Source organism: Aquarana catesbeiana, linkage group LG08 (assembly GCF_042186555.1).
Source record: "Aquarana catesbeiana isolate 2022-GZ linkage group LG08, ASM4218655v1, whole genome shotgun sequence".
NCBI classification, from domain to species: Eukaryota; Metazoa; Chordata; class Amphibia; order Anura; family Ranidae; genus Aquarana; species Aquarana catesbeiana.
The window spans coordinates 146,184,875-146,202,772 of record NC_133331.1 but is presented as its reverse complement, the minus strand read 5'-3'; the positions used below and the strand labels follow the sequence as shown (position 1 = coordinate 146,202,772).

General features: G+C 42.9%; 1 protein-coding gene across 2 annotated transcripts in view; it reads left to right on the top strand.

Moving 5' to 3' along the window:
* NUDT13 (nudix hydrolase 13) overlaps nucleotides 1–17,898 on the top strand; it is a 76,035-nt gene that overhangs the window by 22,380 nt on the left and 35,757 nt on the right. Inside the window, exons 2-4 of one of the 2 annotated variants that reach the window (XM_073596546.1) lie at nucleotides 2,628–2,723; nucleotides 11,533–11,621; nucleotides 16,197–16,336. Coding sequence is in view for 1 of the 2 variants with exons in the window: in XM_073596545.1 (XP_073452646.1) it covers nucleotides 2,650–2,723; nucleotides 16,197–16,336 (214 nt within the window). In the remaining variant the exon portion in view is untranslated. The remainder of the gene's footprint in view (nucleotides 1–2,627; nucleotides 2,724–11,532; nucleotides 11,622–16,196; nucleotides 16,337–17,898) is intronic. The other variant, XM_073596545.1, reaches the window with a different exon arrangement.

Genomic DNA, 17,898 nt, shown 5'->3' with positions numbered 1-17,898 from the left:
TAAAGAATACCCAGTCGCATGCATAAAAAAACAAAAAACAAAAAAAAAAACAGCATTTTTGTTGGCACAATAATGATTGGATGAAGTCAGTAGAGCTTTACCTCATTCACTAAACTCTAAGGATAGCTCCCCTAAGAGCAGGGGTGGCCCATCAATTAAGGGCATACGGGCGTCTCCCCCTCCCCCCATCCATGCGTCCGGCCCCTTTCAGGACGCCGGATGCATAAATTCCAATGCGGGGTGAGTGTGCAACTGCACTTGCAGAGTAAACAGTCTATTTGCCTTTAGTAAATCAACCCCACTATGTCTTTTACCTCCCAGTTTATCTGAGATCAATACTCAGAGTTTTTTGGCCATCTTTTGATAATAGGTAAAATACATCTAGTGAGTGATTCTGAGCCACCAAGGTGCATGTTTGAAGGTTACAAATCATTAGCATTTTATATCATTAAAGTGGAATTAAATGCACTTTATAAAAACTTGCTACCGGTCTTCTCTACCATAAAGGCTTTCTTTTGCCTGTCAACATGCGGCGCTCAGCATATATTTACAGACCCAATCCCTGCTGCAGTGATATGATTTCCAGGCACATGCATGGGAGTGACACCATTGCAGTCCAGCCTGTCAAGCGACTAAAGAAACAGAACCTGGAAGGAAGGCCTGGCGAAGATGAAAGCGGTCAGACTTGTCGGATTGGTGACACCACATCGCTGGATGGCTTATTTACAGTAGAAGGTAAGTTTGTCATAATGGGCTAATTTGTGGTGCATGGCAAAACCCATTTGGTGGCCCCTAAGAAAAAAAGAAAAAAAAAAAAATACTTCTGAGTTTACTACTACTTTAAGAGTGGAGATTTGTACATGTTTTTATCAAATGAGCACTAATGTGGTTTGTGGACTTACATAATTTACATGATTTTTGGTCTTTATACTACTAATCAAATTTACACTACTTATGCCCTGTACACACGATATGATTTTCCAACAACAAATGTTCGATGGGAGCTTGTTGTCGGAAATTCCGACCGTGTGTAGGCTCCATCGGACATTTTCCGTCGGAATTTCCGACAAACAAAATTTGAGATCTGGATCTCAAATTTTCCGACAACAAAATCCGTTGTCGGAAATTCTGATCGTGTGTACACAATTCCGACGCACAAAATTCCACGCATGCTTGGAATCAAGCAGAAGAGCCGCACTGGCTATTAAACTTAATTTTTCTCGGCTCGTCGTACGTGTTCTACGTCACCGCGTTCTTGACGGTCGGAATTTCCGACAACATTTGTGTGACCGTGTGTATGCAAGACAAGTTTGAGCCAACATCAGTCGGAAAAAAAATCCAGGATTTTGTTGTCAGAAAATCCTATCGTGTGTACAGGGCATAAGAGTGAAAAATAAGCACATTTTTTACACTTTATGTATCATATGAAGACTAAAGTTCTTTATGGACTTATGACTTTGATGCACTGAATTTTATGAATTTTATTATTTATATGATTTATTTATTTCACAAAGTTTAATTTTTGTGAATGTTTATATGATTTGAGGTGCAGGTTTTTAGGTACCTATTTATTTATTGCTATGTGCTGTATTTTTGTGATTAATTTGTTACTATCCAATTTGTACAGCTTCTTTTGAGCACAGAAGTTTTAGGAATTTTATAGATTGTTTTATAGAATCTGCAGATGAATTGGGCACAAACACTTTTAGTGCTGCACCCCAACAAAATTAATTCCCCAGTGAATCTTTTGTCAGTTTGTTTGGATGTTCTTCCCTTTCGCTGTCTAAAATTGAAACCAAAAATTGAAAGTTTTCATGCTGAGATTTTATAGACAGTGCACTTTATCTGTAATACATTTGTGCATGGTTGTAGCTTTTAACTCAGTTAAACCTGTTATAAATGTAACTAGATCTGGAAGAATTGTTTTCTAAGTCCATACATAACTTGATTAAAAGATAGTTTTAGCCAAAACGTTTTTGGGTGGATTGGCTATAATATAGTATGGTAAATCCTTTGTTTTTGTGTTGTCTGTCCCCTGGGGATATTTCTCTTCACTTCCTGTCCCTGAGACACAACAGGAAGTGAGAAAAATCTCTCCAGAGGGAGGGTTATCCAAAAATAGGCAATTGTTACCAGAGCAGGTGTGCTCAATGGAAAAATGTCCCCTCCCCTGCTGTTCCAATGACAGCTGTAATATTTTTGGACTTCCCATCACTTTCTGATCATATTTGTCATCAGGAAAAATAGACAGATACATTGGGGACACAGAGAGCAATAAAAGCCTGTTAGGCACAGGGGTTGTTTTACTAAAGGCAAATAGACTGTGCACTTTGCAAAGCTCCAGAGCTTAGTAAATGAGCAGAAGCTCTGCTGACTTTGCAAAGTGCACAGTCTAGTTGGCTTTAGTAAATCAACCCCTATATATCGTCCCTACTCTATGCAAAATGATAAATAAAACAATTTGACTGGAAGAATACTTTAAAGGATTTTGCGTGTCATAGGATTAGGTAGAAAGATTGAATATATCAGCAGAAATGACACAAGTAAGCAATTAATATTATTTTAATGGCACACTTTCCTTTTTATATGCATCAGCATTTATGTTTTGGTTTTTGGTGCTTTTTAAGTTGTAGAAATTAGAAGCAGAAGATGTTTAATGCTGTTAGATGTCCTGCCAGATGCCTGTACGTCAGATGGTGCTCATCCTACGTCAAACAGACACGGTAAGTCAGACTGATAGCATTTTCAGAGCCTGATTTCCTAGTCTTGAAAATGATTTCATGTATATTATGATTTCCTCTTTCTAATTATACATATAGAAATGCAAAGTTTTTAAATTCTGTATTTTTTTTGGGGGGATCCAAATCCAGATTTTGAACTTTGTAGAACGGCACAAAAATTTTATTCACCTCCTATGGCCTTTGCACAAATATACTGGAAGCTGCAGCTATTTTAAAGCCTAACTCCAGGTTTACAATGACTTTAGTTGGCCCAAACTAACTATTTTCTTTACCAACAGATATGCCTGCTTTGAGCAATGCATAGACTGTATGTATACAGTGCTGCTTTTCGGCAGTGGAAAGGGGACATCCCCTTTTGTTACTGGAACAAAATCGAGTAGGGCTGAATGCTGCTCAGCCATTCATAGGAAGTCTTGTATTTTTATGAATGAATACAGAACTTCCCTTTATTGGCTGAGGTGGAGAGGTGGGCATATAACGTCAGGATCTCCACCTCAGCCATTCAGAAGAAGCCTTGTATTCAGTCAGCCTTCTTGCATTCTGGGCATTTGGCTGTGGGCGCATACTGGCGTAAATGAAAGTACAGCTGAGTGCACTGCCCAGCCCCATCCAGCCGCAGCAGCTGTCAGCTTCTCATAGGGCTTGACAGGCTGCTGATAGCAGGACTGGATGGTGCACATGTGCCCTAAATCCTGGAGCCCCATGCATCGGTGCTAAACATCCAATGTGTATGGCGACTTAAAGGTGCAGGTCCCTGCGCTGTTATTGTTATCCTGGTCCCAGGAATGAATATTCACTTGCTTGTCCCAGGTAAGTGAGTTATCAAGTAGTAGTAGATGATAGATGAAAAAAAATGACAGGTTGGTAACAGCATTTCCAATTTCCATACAGGTCCCCTTTAATGCACTGAATGTAATGCACACAGTCCTTATATAATATAGAAGATAACCACATGTTTAGTATATTATATTCTGCTTTGATCTTGCTCATTCAGATTTTCATTATTACTAAAGAAATGTTAGCTGAATATCTGCTGATAAAAAAAATAAATATAGTTAGTCGTGAAAGTATTCATTTTATTTCTATTACCATTGGTTCTAACTCTATAAAACCTTTGTTTGATTTGCCTTCTTTAAGTATGAGAAGAACTCCCGTGGGAACACCCAATTGCCATTTAATACTCTGGGCTTAGGAATGTCACAGTGTACTTAGCTCTGGGCAGGATCGTATGATGAAATTTCCAGCAGTAAAATAACATGGCTTGGAAATCTGGTGAAACTGAGCTATTTTCAGAATGAATTCACTGCTTTTTATTTGATATTTTAAAACATAATTACAGTGTATGTAGGAGTGGCACAAAGTTACAGTATGTAAATGACAACCTTATTTCCCCTTTCTCTGTAAGCAGATCAGCCCATGTGTGCCCATTCAGAAGTTTAAAGTTTTTTTTTACCTAATATAAAACAAATGTAGGCATTTAGTATATGCATATGACCTTTAATTTAAAGTGGATGTAAACCCCCAATTTTTTTTTTTTTATGTCATAATGTAGAGTATAAGATTTCCTATCATTTGAGCCCAGTCTTGCCACAAAGAGTTAATCCAGCTTTGAGCAATCCTCTTATTGTTCAGTGAGATAAAACTTGACAAATAGAGAAAAACTTTGTCAAATCCTCCCCCTTGCTCTGATGACAGGTGATTTACATATCTTGTGCACTAGACTAAGACATGCATTATTTTTTAATTCCCTTCCCCACTCCTTTCTTCAGCAGCTCTGCAAGGATTGGCTGTTCCACACCTCACCATGATTTGGCATGCTGAAGTCATGTGGTTACTTTCCTGTCTTTTCACTGGATGTTAGAGATCATAGCAGAAGTTCAGTGTAAGAAATACACAGGAGAAAATGCATATTGACAAGGGGAGTGTAGAGGTGGGCGGGGAGTCTACTGACATCACGACTCCACCCACCGAGCTCCAGACAACAGACCCACCCACAGAATCTGCAGTTTTTCGGGTCTCATAACAGACAGAGGGGAGACATTTGACAGGTAAAGATTCATGCAGGAGGCATGTATATCCTTATAGATAACCCCTATGGCAGTAGTTTAGAAAGGATGACATTGGGTTTACATCCACTTTAATGTAAAAAGCTGCTAGTAGGGAGATGCTTGTGGCAGATACTGTAGGGTTGATTTACTAAAACTGGAGAGTGCAAAATCTGGTGCAGCTCTGCATTAGAAAAGAATCGGCTTCCATTTTTTGTTATCAAAGCTTAATTAAAAAAGCTGAAGTTGGAAGCTGATTGGCTACCATACACAGCTGAACCAGATTTTGCACTCTCCACTTTTATAGTAAATCAACCCCATGTCTTTTCTGCAATAAACCATACTAGGACAAATTTGTGTGGGACTTTACATGTACCTTGTGGGGTCTAATAAATACAAAAACTATTGCTATTTAAAAATGTACAAATTTTTATTCTACACATACAGATAATTTGGTATAAAGGTGAGGACAAAACTGGTTAAAATCAGTTACTGTTTAGTTGTCCAGTGTGCTGTTATCCTGGTTGAAGAATCCGGAAAGGTGGCCATCCCTTTACTCTTCTGCAATAAAATCTCTTTCCCTGCCTGACAGTAGATTTTTGGAATTTTTTACACTGGCAGCTGTGCATGCTGGTGGTTTAAGTCCTGGGTGCTGGGATTAAGTAACTATTGTGCACATGTCCTACCCCACCATTCAAGAAGGTCAAAGACTCCGGACCTGGAAGAAGACCAAAAGAAGATGGAAACACTGTGAAGGTGGGGGAACTGGAATGTCCCATCGCTGGACAGGCACTTTGCAAGGTAAGTGTCTCATAACATGCAGATATTCTGTGCGGAAGAAGCGGCCGCCTTGAGTGCTACAGCAAGTGGGGGTGTAAAAAGGGCAAGGACTGCAACCTATGCTGCTGATGTGGTCCAACCTACTGTGCACATGGGAGTTATGTAGGGTTGCCACCTCATCCCTTTAAACCCATATGAATTATACAGGTTCTGAGGCTAATTTAATGCAGATAAGGCACCAAGTGAGTTTAATTATCACCTCAATCACCCACAGAACCTGTGTAATTAATATGTGTTCAGTTTTAAAGGGATGAGGTGGCAACCCTTGAGTCATGTCATCATGGCTCCACCATTCAAGAGGACCTAAGACTAAGAAGATGGAAGCATCAGTGACAAGAAGGAACATGGATGTCCCATCACTGGAGGGGAGCACTTCACAAGGTAAATGTGCCTTAATCTGCAAATAGGCTGTGCAGAAGAAATGGCTGCATTGAGGAGCTCCAGGGAAGCTGAAATTGTTTACTTTCACTTCCACTTTTACTTCCAGAACACACCTGAGTGATCTGGGTTGTGCAGTAATTCCTGGCAACCAGTCAGATTTAGCTCTTGGTGTGCTTGTACTAGGCTGCTGATATTTGACTTCCCCGCATCCAATTCGTATGACATGAGAATGTGACTGGCTCTCTATGGAGCCAGTTCACATATCCCCGTGGTAGCTGCGGTGCAGCTTGCACAGGAGTCCTGTGTGTCTTTGGATCCGTTTCAGAGAACAGGGACGCACCAGACCCCTGTTGTGAGCCGCATACATCTGCAGTGTGAACCCAGCCTGAAATGGACAGACTTGTGTCTTTTTTCAACCAGACTAACGTATGTAACAATGTTAGGTTGTTCCTGGCAGTTTTTCCCACTTTCATGCCTGCAACAGAGTGAACCTCATTGATTGGAGTAACTTGAGGAAAGTGTAAATTGGGTGAGACTCAAAAGCCAGTGGTTTTTATTTTATAGGGATAGAGTAGGGGGGTGGACTGGGTATAACGGGAAGGGATGTGTGGTTGTTGGGGGAGTGAGAGTGGGAAAGGAGAATGAGGGGCAGGGAAGGGGAGGGAGAGTTAAAGAGGGGAGGAAGAAATAAGAAAATAAGAGAGTGAAGAGGAGGGGAGAGAAAAAAAGGATAGAGGAAGAAATAATATAGCTACAATTTAAACAGGGACAGTGGATTTGTTTCTGTCAGAATTTAATCTGGTTGAGATGTAGTCTGTCTGGGCTGAAGGTTTTTATATTCCTCAGATAAAATAAGGTGTGCCTAACTACTCCTGTGTAAATGCAGCCTGCAATCAGTGTTTGCAGGCTTCACTGATTAATACTGTATGTTGGTACACCATAACTTTACAGTGTATTTAGACCATTTTTTTGTGCTTTTATTTATTTCAGAAAATATCTCATCTCTTAGTCCTAATCAGCCTAATTAACTCCTTTTTTACACACTTTGTTTTGCTGATTTTGTTTTTATTTTGTTTTTACTATGTAAATGCAATTTTTTTTTTGGTTTTCAGTTATTTTTTATGTCCTTTTTTAGCTTTGGATTTAAAAAAAAACAACTTTTTTTTGTAAATAACTTTGCAATTTTTTCTACCAGAAACATAATTTTAGTGTCTTTATAAGGCCTTATTCAGATGAGTGATGAGCCTTATCCTCCGTGCAGAGCCATATTTGTGCAGTGTCTACATTCAAATCCGTGAACCTGCTCCTGCGGATGTGGATCTTTATGGAGGACAGGGCTCTTCGGCCTTCTAAATAAGCACTTGATAGGAATGGTCTAGTGGCATGACATTTCTACTGCAGTGATACATACTGTATATGCAAGATTTGAATGCCTCACTTGCTGGCAGTTTTATGTTAAATTGTTCAGACCTCACATCTGCTGCTTTTAGGGTTCATTAAGCCATATAAACAGCACTCGTAGGGTAGGGGACCCCTGAACTGAAAATAGCCCAAGGCCCAAGCTACACCTAATCCACCACTGCTTGTATTCATCTCTTTGCTAGTGTAGCATCCCCATGGTAACCAACAGCCTAGTCAGCAAGTGCATCGGCTTCACTTTCAAGCCACATTTAGTTTAATGCACTTTCAAGCTTTTTCAGAACAATTGACAACAGGGATGTAAACAGAGAACTACCAGACTAATTTTAGTTTGAGCAAGATGTCATATATGGTTGCTATAGGTTACTGCATCCTTCTTGCTCTGGACTGCTTTATTTCTCCTCTTCTCTTCAGTAGAATGCAGAAGTCCAGGAAGGACCAGTGGCCATGGGAGATTCCAGGGACACTTAGATTCTAAGTTAGAGATGGGATAGTATAATTTCCAGGGATGTCCTGGTGATGCCGGGCAGTGGCATTTACTAGGAGACTGCTGAGTCAGCGATGGGTGGGAATACATTTTCCAAGGACAAGATACAGTTGCGTCTGGGATAGGTAGAGAAGTATTTCCAAAGACATTAGGCTCAGTTAACAAAGCCTTAACACAGGGATATGAATCTTTTTTAACTATGTGACTGGTATTTTTTTTATTTCTCATCAGACTTAGTTTAAAATAACAGTCACTTAAAAAAAAGTATGCTTATCCTAGTGAAATGGTCTCCACACTATGGTCCTTTGCTTACCTTTATCTGGCCCTTGAGGCATTATTTGTGCCACTGACACCAACAGTGGGGCATGATTCCTGCCAGCCACTGACACCAACAGAGTTGGGCACTGTTCCTTCCACTGACACCAACAATAGGGCACTGTTCCTTCCACTGACACCAACAATAGGGCACTATTCCTTCCACTGACAACAAAAACGGGGCACTATTCCTCCCAACGACACCAACTATTTCTCCCCCTAATACCAAAGATCAGGCATTGTTTACTCCCACTGGATACAGTCCTGCCCCCTAAAGTCTGAAGGACAGTAAACTGTCCCTTTCTCTAGAAAGTTTGGAGACTCCTGTCCTAGTGTGTAAGCTTTGTGAACTGAGCCTATTGTGTTACTGACCTGGCAATGCAGATAAGTGCAATGCCTGGGAGTGACTGTTCCAGGGAAACTGTAGTGTTGTAGAATGGGGAGGGGGCTGTTGATTTGTTTGAGCACTATTGAGTTGTGGACGGGGAGGGTATATAAATTACCAGGTACAGTGTGCAGCTGTTTTAGTGATAAGATATGTCCTTATTTGCATACCTCTCAACATCCTGGGATGGGAAAGAGGGACACCTTTAAAGATCTAAACCAGTGTTTCTCAACAGCAGTCCTCAAGGTGCCCCAACAGGTCATGTTTTCAGGATTTCCCTCAGATGTGGTAATTACTAAGGCAGTGAAACTGATCAAATCACCTGTGGAGAATAATGGAAATCCTGAAAACATGACCTGTTGGGGCACCTTGAGGACTGGAGTTGAAAAACACTGATCTAAACTAGGGCTGTTACTGATTAGAATTTTCGTGTTCGATTAATCAATTTTTTTTAATCGATTAATCGACTAATTTCGATTAATTATAACGCACATAGAGATCCAACTACTTTTAGCTGATTTAGCACCGTTGTTATGGCAACGGCCGAAGCCGGACATAACAGGGCCTGGCTATGACGTCACGCATCATAAACTCAGCCTCACCGTGCCCATAATCTCAGCCTTACCGTGACCATAATCGCAGCCTTACCGTGAATATAATCGCAGCCTTACCGTGCCCATAATGCAGTCTCACCGTGTCCATAATCTCAGACTTGCCGTGCCCATAATCGCAGCCTCACCGTTCCCATAATGCAGTCTCACCGTGCCCATAATGCAGTCTCACCGTGCCCATAATCTCAGACTTACCGTGCCCATAATCGCAGCCTCACCGTTCCCATAATGCAGTCTCACCGTGCCCATAATCGCAGCCTCACCGTGCCCATAATTCTGTCTCACCATGCCCATAATTGCGGCCTCACCGTGCCCATAATCGCAGCCTCACCGTGCCCATAATCGCAGCCTCACCGTGCCCATAATGCAGTCTCACCATGCCCATAATGCAGTCTCACCGTGCCCATAATCACAGCCTAACTGTAGTCAGTGCCTGTGCCTGGATTACACAGTCTGCGGGCATCTCCCTCTGTGTGTCTCGGAGCTGAGTGTGAAAACTTTGGCCGCGCTGTGAGAAAAGTCCCGCCCTCCTCCTAGATTAGCTCGTGTGATAGACAGAACACTGTGTTTATCACACGAGCTGATCTAGAAGGAGGGCGGGACTTTTCTCACAGCGCAGCCAAAGTTTTCACACTCAGCTCGGAGACTCACAGAGGGAGATGCCCGCAGACTTTGTATGACATATAGTGGAGGAGGAGGACGAGGGAGCGGAGCGATGCGCTGCAGCCACAGCTTGGCCCAAAGTGGCCCCAGGGCAGGCAGCCTACCGATCAAAAACAATTTGATCGATCAAAAATATTAACGATTAATCAAGGAATTAATCGTTAATTTCCGCAGCCCTAATCTAAACCCATTAATTAACTATCTGTTAAACTGTTAAAACTGTTACATTAAAGGAAGGCAGTGAATGATAACTGGTACAGTTGCTTGTGCTCTCAAAATAACTATTGATCCACCAAATGGCTGGTGTCATAACTGATCATATGGACAGCACCATGACAATTGCAGATCAAACAAAGGCTAAGATGACAGCTTCCTTGGCTGTAAAGAATAGGAGGGTTTAGTTCTGCTTTGAAGCTGAATTACAGGCATTCAGCTACTTTGAGTTATGTCCAGGCAGACTATGAGTTAAATCCAGTGAAGTGTATACCATGTTCTTGACATCTCTATTAATTACTGTACATCTGACAGGTTTATGGCATTCCCGGAAGAGATTCTATTGGTACTAATTGAATAGTACCTGCCGTCGAAAAGTGTCTGCGCATGCGCAGTACGGAAGGGCACTCCAGCTGATATCCCGATTAGCTGGTGTGACCTCACAATGGCGCATGCGCACATCGTAGGAGGCATTTTTCGACGAGAGATACCATTTGATGGCCACAATTGAAAGCTATGCAAAGAGCGGAGGGAGACCGTAGACCGTAATTGTCAGATTGTGTCTCGCTGTTGCAGGGCAGGTTGTGGCTGTGTTGAAGGGCGGGTTTTGTCTATGTTGCAACCTGCCCTTAGACACAGACAAAACCCGACCTTGAGCACACTGTAAACCGGCCCAGCAACAACGAGGCACAATCTGACAACTACGGCATCCCCCTGCTGTTTGCATAGCTTTCAATTGTGTCCAACCAATGGCATGTCCCATTGAAAAATGCCTCCTATGATGTGCGCATGCGCCATGGTGATGTCGGGAAATCAGCTGGAGTGCCCTTCTGTACTGCGCATGCATGGGCACTTTCTGATGGAGGGCACTATTCGATAGAACACTGACTCCAGTCTCTGGTCATCTCCTGTAGTCGCATCCGCAGTCTCTGGTCATCTCCTGTAGTCAAGTCTGCAGTCTGGTCATCTCCTGTAGTCGCAATCGCAGTCTCTAGTCATCTGCTGTAGTCGCATCTCAGTCTGGTCATCTCCTGTAGTGGCATCTGCAGTCTCTGGTTATTTCCTGTAGTCGCATCTTTTAAAAAAAGTTTTAAGTCATCATCATGCGCGATTGTGCATGTGTGCCAAGCAGAAGCAGCCAATCAAATATAGTGCTCAATATGGAATAAATAATTAGATATTATAAACAAAGTGTAATAAAGTGATTTGTGCAACAAGCTCATTAAACAGTCCACATTGAGTGTAAGTTTGTACTGCAAACTTTGCAGCACATAAACTTTAACTGAATGTAGACTGTTTAATGAGCAGGGGCGGACTGACCCATCGGGCACTTGGGCACTTTATGTAGTGCCAATCTATAATTTGTTAATTGAACGATTAAAGAGCTTGACTTGTAGTTTTGTTAGCTGTTTTTTTTTTTTCGTTCTGACAGGGGCGCAGTTTCAGTGCACAGCCATAGGCGCCATTTTCACTAGATACACCTCTGGGTTCGGGTGACCACATCGCTGAATCCTGAGACAGGTAAGTAGGTAAGTGTGTGTTTGTTAAAAGTCAGCAGCTACACTTTTTGTAGTTGCTGACTTTTATAAACACAAAAACAACTGGAGCTCTGCTTTAAACAGTACAGTTAATTATATGTACCTCTAGTTCAGACCTAATGGACATTTGTGGAAAAAAGATGTTTTGAAAAAACCTAATTTCTGTATATACTTTGTAATGCTATAAGTAGATAAGGACAGTCATATTTTCTCAGTATGTACACAGGCTCTGTTTCCTGCTTTGCAGTATTGCACAATGGTTGTGCTGAATACTTATTTCAGGTCAGTGACTCACAGAACTACTGAAGCCAGGCGGTCAACAGAATAGCCAGGCAATTCGTTTTTTCAGAAGCTGGTCAGCAATGGCAGCCCCATCTGATCTCATGGCAGGTGTATTATAAGATGGAAGGTACAATTATTCCATTAATGGGTAACTCCACTTATGTGGAAGAAAATATAGTAATTAAAAAAATATAGAATATACAATTGCTACACAAGCCATATTGTAATTTAATGTTAATAATAATATCAAAAAACGGAAGAGCAAGTTTATAAAAAAAGAGAGTGATGTTTTATACATATTTTCTTTCTTTATTATGTTCAGGACTAGAAACCAAAATTTTTTATTGGGAAATATTTCAGATGAATATTGATGTAGCACCCTGATGTTTAGGCAGGGTTGCTATTAACTGTATTTGCCAAGTGATAGTTGCCTTGGCCAATTGTTAGGAGTTCAGTTGATTTCACCTTAAAGCGGAGTTCCACCCTAAATTGGAACTTCCGCTCATCGGATTCCTCCCCCCCTCCGGTGCCACAATTGGCACCTTTCAGGGGGGAGGGGGGTGCAGATACCTGTATAATACAGGTATCTGCACCCACTTCCGGGAATAGCTAGCCGCAGCTAGCCACAGATGCCCCCCCATTGTGTTCTGGGAAACACACAGTTCCCACAACACAATGGGGACAAGTGAAGACGCGCAGCGCGACTCGCGCATGCGCAGTAGGGAACCGGGCAGTGAAGTCGCAACGCTTCACTTCCTGATTCCCTGACTGAGGATGGCGGTGGGGGCAGCCGAGAACCGAGCGATTTTTTTGTCATCTGCTGCCGACATCGCCGGCACCCTGGACAGGTAAGTGTCCATTTATTAAAAGTCAGCAGCTGCAGTATTTGTAGCTGCTGGCTTTTAATATTTTTTTTTTAAGGTGGAGCTCCTCTTTGTTTCTGGAATTGCTGCACTTCTCTCTTCTGTCACTAGATGGCCGGGTATCTGGTTACATTAGATTAGACAAGGGCATTACAAGGACAGATTAAGAATGAATGGGGGTGTCTCAGCCAATGACCAGATGACCAGGGATTTTCTTGGGTCCCTTGGCCTGCTGGGACAACCTATTTATTTGGGTGGAGTCAGGTGATCGTTGTTCTGTGCCACCTGGATGGCTGTCTGGGTGGACGTGTGTCGTATTGCCCTGGGCTGCTAGACCAGAAACCTAAGGCCTATCCCGGGGACATCTGGCTGCTAGGCTATCTGAGAGCCTATCCAGAAGTAGTGCAGGGTTAGTGCAGTAGTGTAGTGTAGTCCAACCAGAAGTACTGGTTCCGCCGGCCGGGGAACCAGTCGTGGTCAGAGGTAGAGGGGAAGCTGTTGCCACTAAGGGACCATCCACCTTACTACTGGAGACCATTGTGACTAAGCTGAGGCCAGTACCAGAGCAACCTTTCGCCAACTGGGGACGCTGAGGAAGTGGGAAAGCATCAGCAACTGCCAAGTCAGGGAGCCAGCGGGACAGCAGAGGTGATGCTTGTGGAGTGCCAAGCCAGGGACCTAACATGTCAGCAGGGGTGAAGCTTGAAGAGTATCTGTAAGTGCCAAGCCAGAGCCCAGCAGTGAAGCGGGGGTGACGCTTGAGGAAGATACTGAGTGCTACAGTGAAAGAGCTCAGGGGATCCAGTGGCTAATGGATCTGAAGTCTAGTGAGAGAGACTGGGAGCTCGTTGAGTGTAGACCCACAGTGAGTGAGTGTGGGGTAAAGAGAACTGTTTGTATTGCAGAAAGTTAAATACCATTACCATTAGTAACAGCTACAAGATTGTTGCCATAGGAGACGGCGGTCCTACCTTCACTTGTATAGAAGTCTCTGAGTCTGCCAATTAACCTTGCAACTACCTAAGGGTGTCCTGGCCCTAACCCTCTCTCCCATAGTTCTGTTTAAGAGACAATAAATCCCTTAACATTCAAAATGTGTTTGGCACCCACCTGTTCATCTTGCATTATATACTATACTATAGGCGCAGGGAACTAGAACAACATATATCACACAATGTTATTAAACATAAATTAAAAGCATAGTTATCTATGCAAACGTTATAATGAAATGACAAGAGTCCATGATCTTTCTGTATATTTAAAAGTCCAAGGACCATATAGGATGGTAATAGGGGGGGTCCCAAGCTCAGGACTGCCGTCAAGGAGGAACTGTTTATTGTGTGTTTGTGATTGTACATCATTGCTTTTTAATCCATTTCTTCTTAAAAAGTTGCCATTACATAGTGCCATTACATAGTGGTGTCTTCTACCTAGATATAGAATCAGTCATTGAGCCATTGCCTCATTGCCCTCCCCTCTGCACAATTTATATTGTAGCTCCCAAGTTTCACATGCCAGCTTGAAAATGGAGCGCAGCTGTGTCATCCGCAGCACGTACGCTCAAGAAACTCGTCGCTTTCCAGTGACGCCATCCCTCCTCGCCCGCATACCAACTGCGCCTCAAGCCTCGTTCTGAGTGGTCTCCACCGCGGCCGACTTCCTACTACCAGCGGTGTTGTATCGAGCAATGCGCCTCTTTCTCCCAGGACCAGATTGACAAACTGATGACCAGATTACCCCCATGCTGGGACTTATCCATGCCTACTTATGACTTAATAACTCAAATGTGAGTTGCCTGTACTAAGTGTTATTAAACTTGTCCTATATCTGCACCCAGAGGCGCCTCTCTCCTTGTGTCTCATCTTGCATTACACCCACCATGTAACCCACTCTACACCGAAGGATGTCAGCTGTCCTTAACTCTGGAGGTCACCATTGGGCTTCGGGGCCCCCGGGACTTTGCTACATTATGTATTCTGCTTTCCAGGCAGCAGATGGAGCTTTAAGCCCCTTTCATTAATTTCTATACCTCCTCTGTTGTGTAAAAAAAAAAAAGCCAATTGCTTATAGTGCCTAATAGTTCAAGCACATGAATCAGTGGGAACAATGACTTGTCCATCTCTTTTTTACCTTCTCCCTTTGTACGGTTCTGTCCAAGGTATAAATCAGAGACAGGTTATCTGCAAAGAGGCTATGGCTGTGTTCTGTTTTAAAAACCCGTACATACCTTTAAAGTAAATTATACAATAATAGCTCAAATTATGTGTTCAATAAGAATAAACTGTACTTATCTTTTAGGTTAGGTTCACACTTATTATGCGATTTGGATGCGGTTTTTCTGCATCCAATTCGCATGACAGGAGATTGTGACTGGCTCTCTATGGAGCCGGTTCATACATCTCCGGGGCGGGCGCGGAGTGCACAGCAGAAGGGTCCTGTGCGTCTTTGGTTGCATCTCAGGTCTGAATTCAGGCAAAAATTTGGGCCTGATTCGCCCCTGAAATGGAGAACAGGGATGTACCTGACCCCTGCTGTAAGCCACATCTGAATTAAAGGGGTTGTAAACCCTCGTGTTTTTTCACCTTAATGCATCCTATGCATTAAGGTGAAAAAACTTCTGGCAGTGGCCCAGCCCCCCCCCCCCCCCCCATTTTACTACCTGAGGCCTCGAACTTGACCAACGGGGACGTGCTGTCTCCCTGCCCGGGGTTTTTGGCTCTTGATTGAATAGATTGATAGCAGCGCAGCCATTGGCTCCCGCTGCTGTCAATCAAATCCAATGACCCAGGCGCCGGGGGGGGGCGGGGCCGAGTCCTGCATTCGGCCTCTATGGATGCCAAATGCTGGACTCGGGAGCACGCCCGCAAGGTAACCCCCCCGGGAGAGCGCTTCTCCCAGGGGGTTATCTGATGCGGGGAGGAGCCGCGAAAGCTGCCGAGGGACCACAGAAGAAGCAGGTTCGGGGCCACTCTGTACAAAGCAAGCTGCACAGTGGAGCTAAGTATGACATGTTTGTTATTTGAAAAAAAAACGAACCTTTAGTGTCACTTTAAGTGTGGACTCAGCCTTATACATTCATGCTGCATATGAAAAGTTAGCCTTGCAGCTTGTACATTGATATAAAGGCACTTAAATCAGAACATGTAAACCTCTTGTTGGTGGTTATTGGGAGGGAGGATAGCCCACCCTCATGCACTAGAAAAAGTGACATACACAATCTGATAAGGTTGATAAAGATTACTCATCATGACATAGAATGCCACTTCCCAAGGAGAAACCTATTTACTGAGCTATTCTTCTCTGTGGATGCATCCATTGTGCAAACGAACAATAAAACATAATAGTTCCTCTTCTCGCTTTTCCGTGTTCTGTGCTAAAATATTGCTTAACATTATGCTCATATTTATCCGCAGCTTCCTGTTTGAATTAAAGGAAAATGATGAAATTTGTCGCCAGGCACTAAAATTAGGATCATTTTATCTGTTCCACAATCTTTCACCCCTTGTACGGAAGTCTGACAGTACTTATTATGCACCAGTTGTAAGCTGTTCAGGTAAATTTGATCTTCTTGTTTCCCGATTGTTGCAATATGTAATAATAATATATTTGCTTTCCTTGGTTCTTTTCTCTTCCCCTCAACAACATACGAATGAAATTTTAAATTAAATTTAAGTTAAAGAGGAACTGCAGTCTGCTCACATGATTTGTAATAAAAACATCTTTTCCATTCTGAAGCTTCCCTCCAACCACTTTGCATATTATTTTATATATACTGTGATTCTGTGCTTGCCAAATATGCTGCAGAATTCTCCCTCCACTAAGTCTGGCTGCCGTTTCAACAGTTTGCAGCTGAAGCTGCTGCCTGTTCACTTACTGGATTTACACAGACACACAGAGCCACGCCTCCAGCTCTGCAGCCCTGCTGCATTCATTGGCCCTCTTATGACTCATCCCCCTTCCCTTCCTGGCAAACTCTAATGCCCTGTATACACGGTCGGATTTTCCAACGGAAAATGTGTGATAGGACCTTGTTGTCGGAAATTCCGACCTTGTGAGGGCTCCATCACACATTTTCCATCGGATTTTCTGGCACACAAAGTTTAAAAGCTTGCTATAAAAGTTTCCGACAACAAAATCCATTCGTGTGTACACAAATCCGATGCACAAAGTGCCACGCATGCTCAGAATAAATTAAGAGACTAAATCTATTGGCTACTGCCCCATTTATAGTCCCGACGTACGTGTTGTACATCACCGCGTTCAGAACGATCGGATTTTCCGACAACTTTGTGTGACGGTGTGTATGCAAGACAAGTTTGAGCCAACATCCGTCGGAAAAAATCCATGGATTTTGTTGTCGGAATGTCCGACCGTGTGTACAGGGCATAAGAGTGAGAGAGAGAGCTGTGCATGATGCCATAAGCCTAGGCTAATGACCAGGCAAGAAACAGGAAGTGGGCTGTAAAAAGTATTTACTGGCAGAAAAAAAAAATGTTTTACTATTCAAAGTTAAAACAACAAGGGCAGAAGATTTAATAGATGGAAAGATGAAAAAATGACTGAAGTTGCGCTTTAAATATAACCTTTGGTCTTACATTACTTATCTAATTTAGGACCCAGTGATGTTATTACTGGGTCTCTGTGCTTCTCTATGCAATGCAGTCAGATTGCACCTAGTGGGAGGTGTAGGCAGGGTGCTGTAAATAACATCCTAAAAACATCACAGTGCCCTGCCTCAGCACTACTCCCAAGAGCCCTCAGCCCTGATACAAGCAGTAGGCTGACTTTTAGGAGGGGTTATGCAAATATCAAAATGCCTTGATGAGTTGATGTCAGTCTGGAGGAGTGGGTTTTCCTAGGCAGGCTGCATTTGCATGCAGACTGCCCTATATACCACTTACATGTGATGTGTCTGTGATTGAAAGAAGTGATATCCAGTGGTTGGAAGGGGCAGGCCAAAGACAGTTTGGCTGGGGAGGAAAGGCCATAATGCTGGGTGTCCTCCAGTCAGGGAATGACATGAGTTCTGACTTGCTGCAGGCACAATTAAAAAAATTAAAAGGAGAAGTTTGGGTGTGGAAATAACAAATGTTCATACTCACCTGTATGATGCAC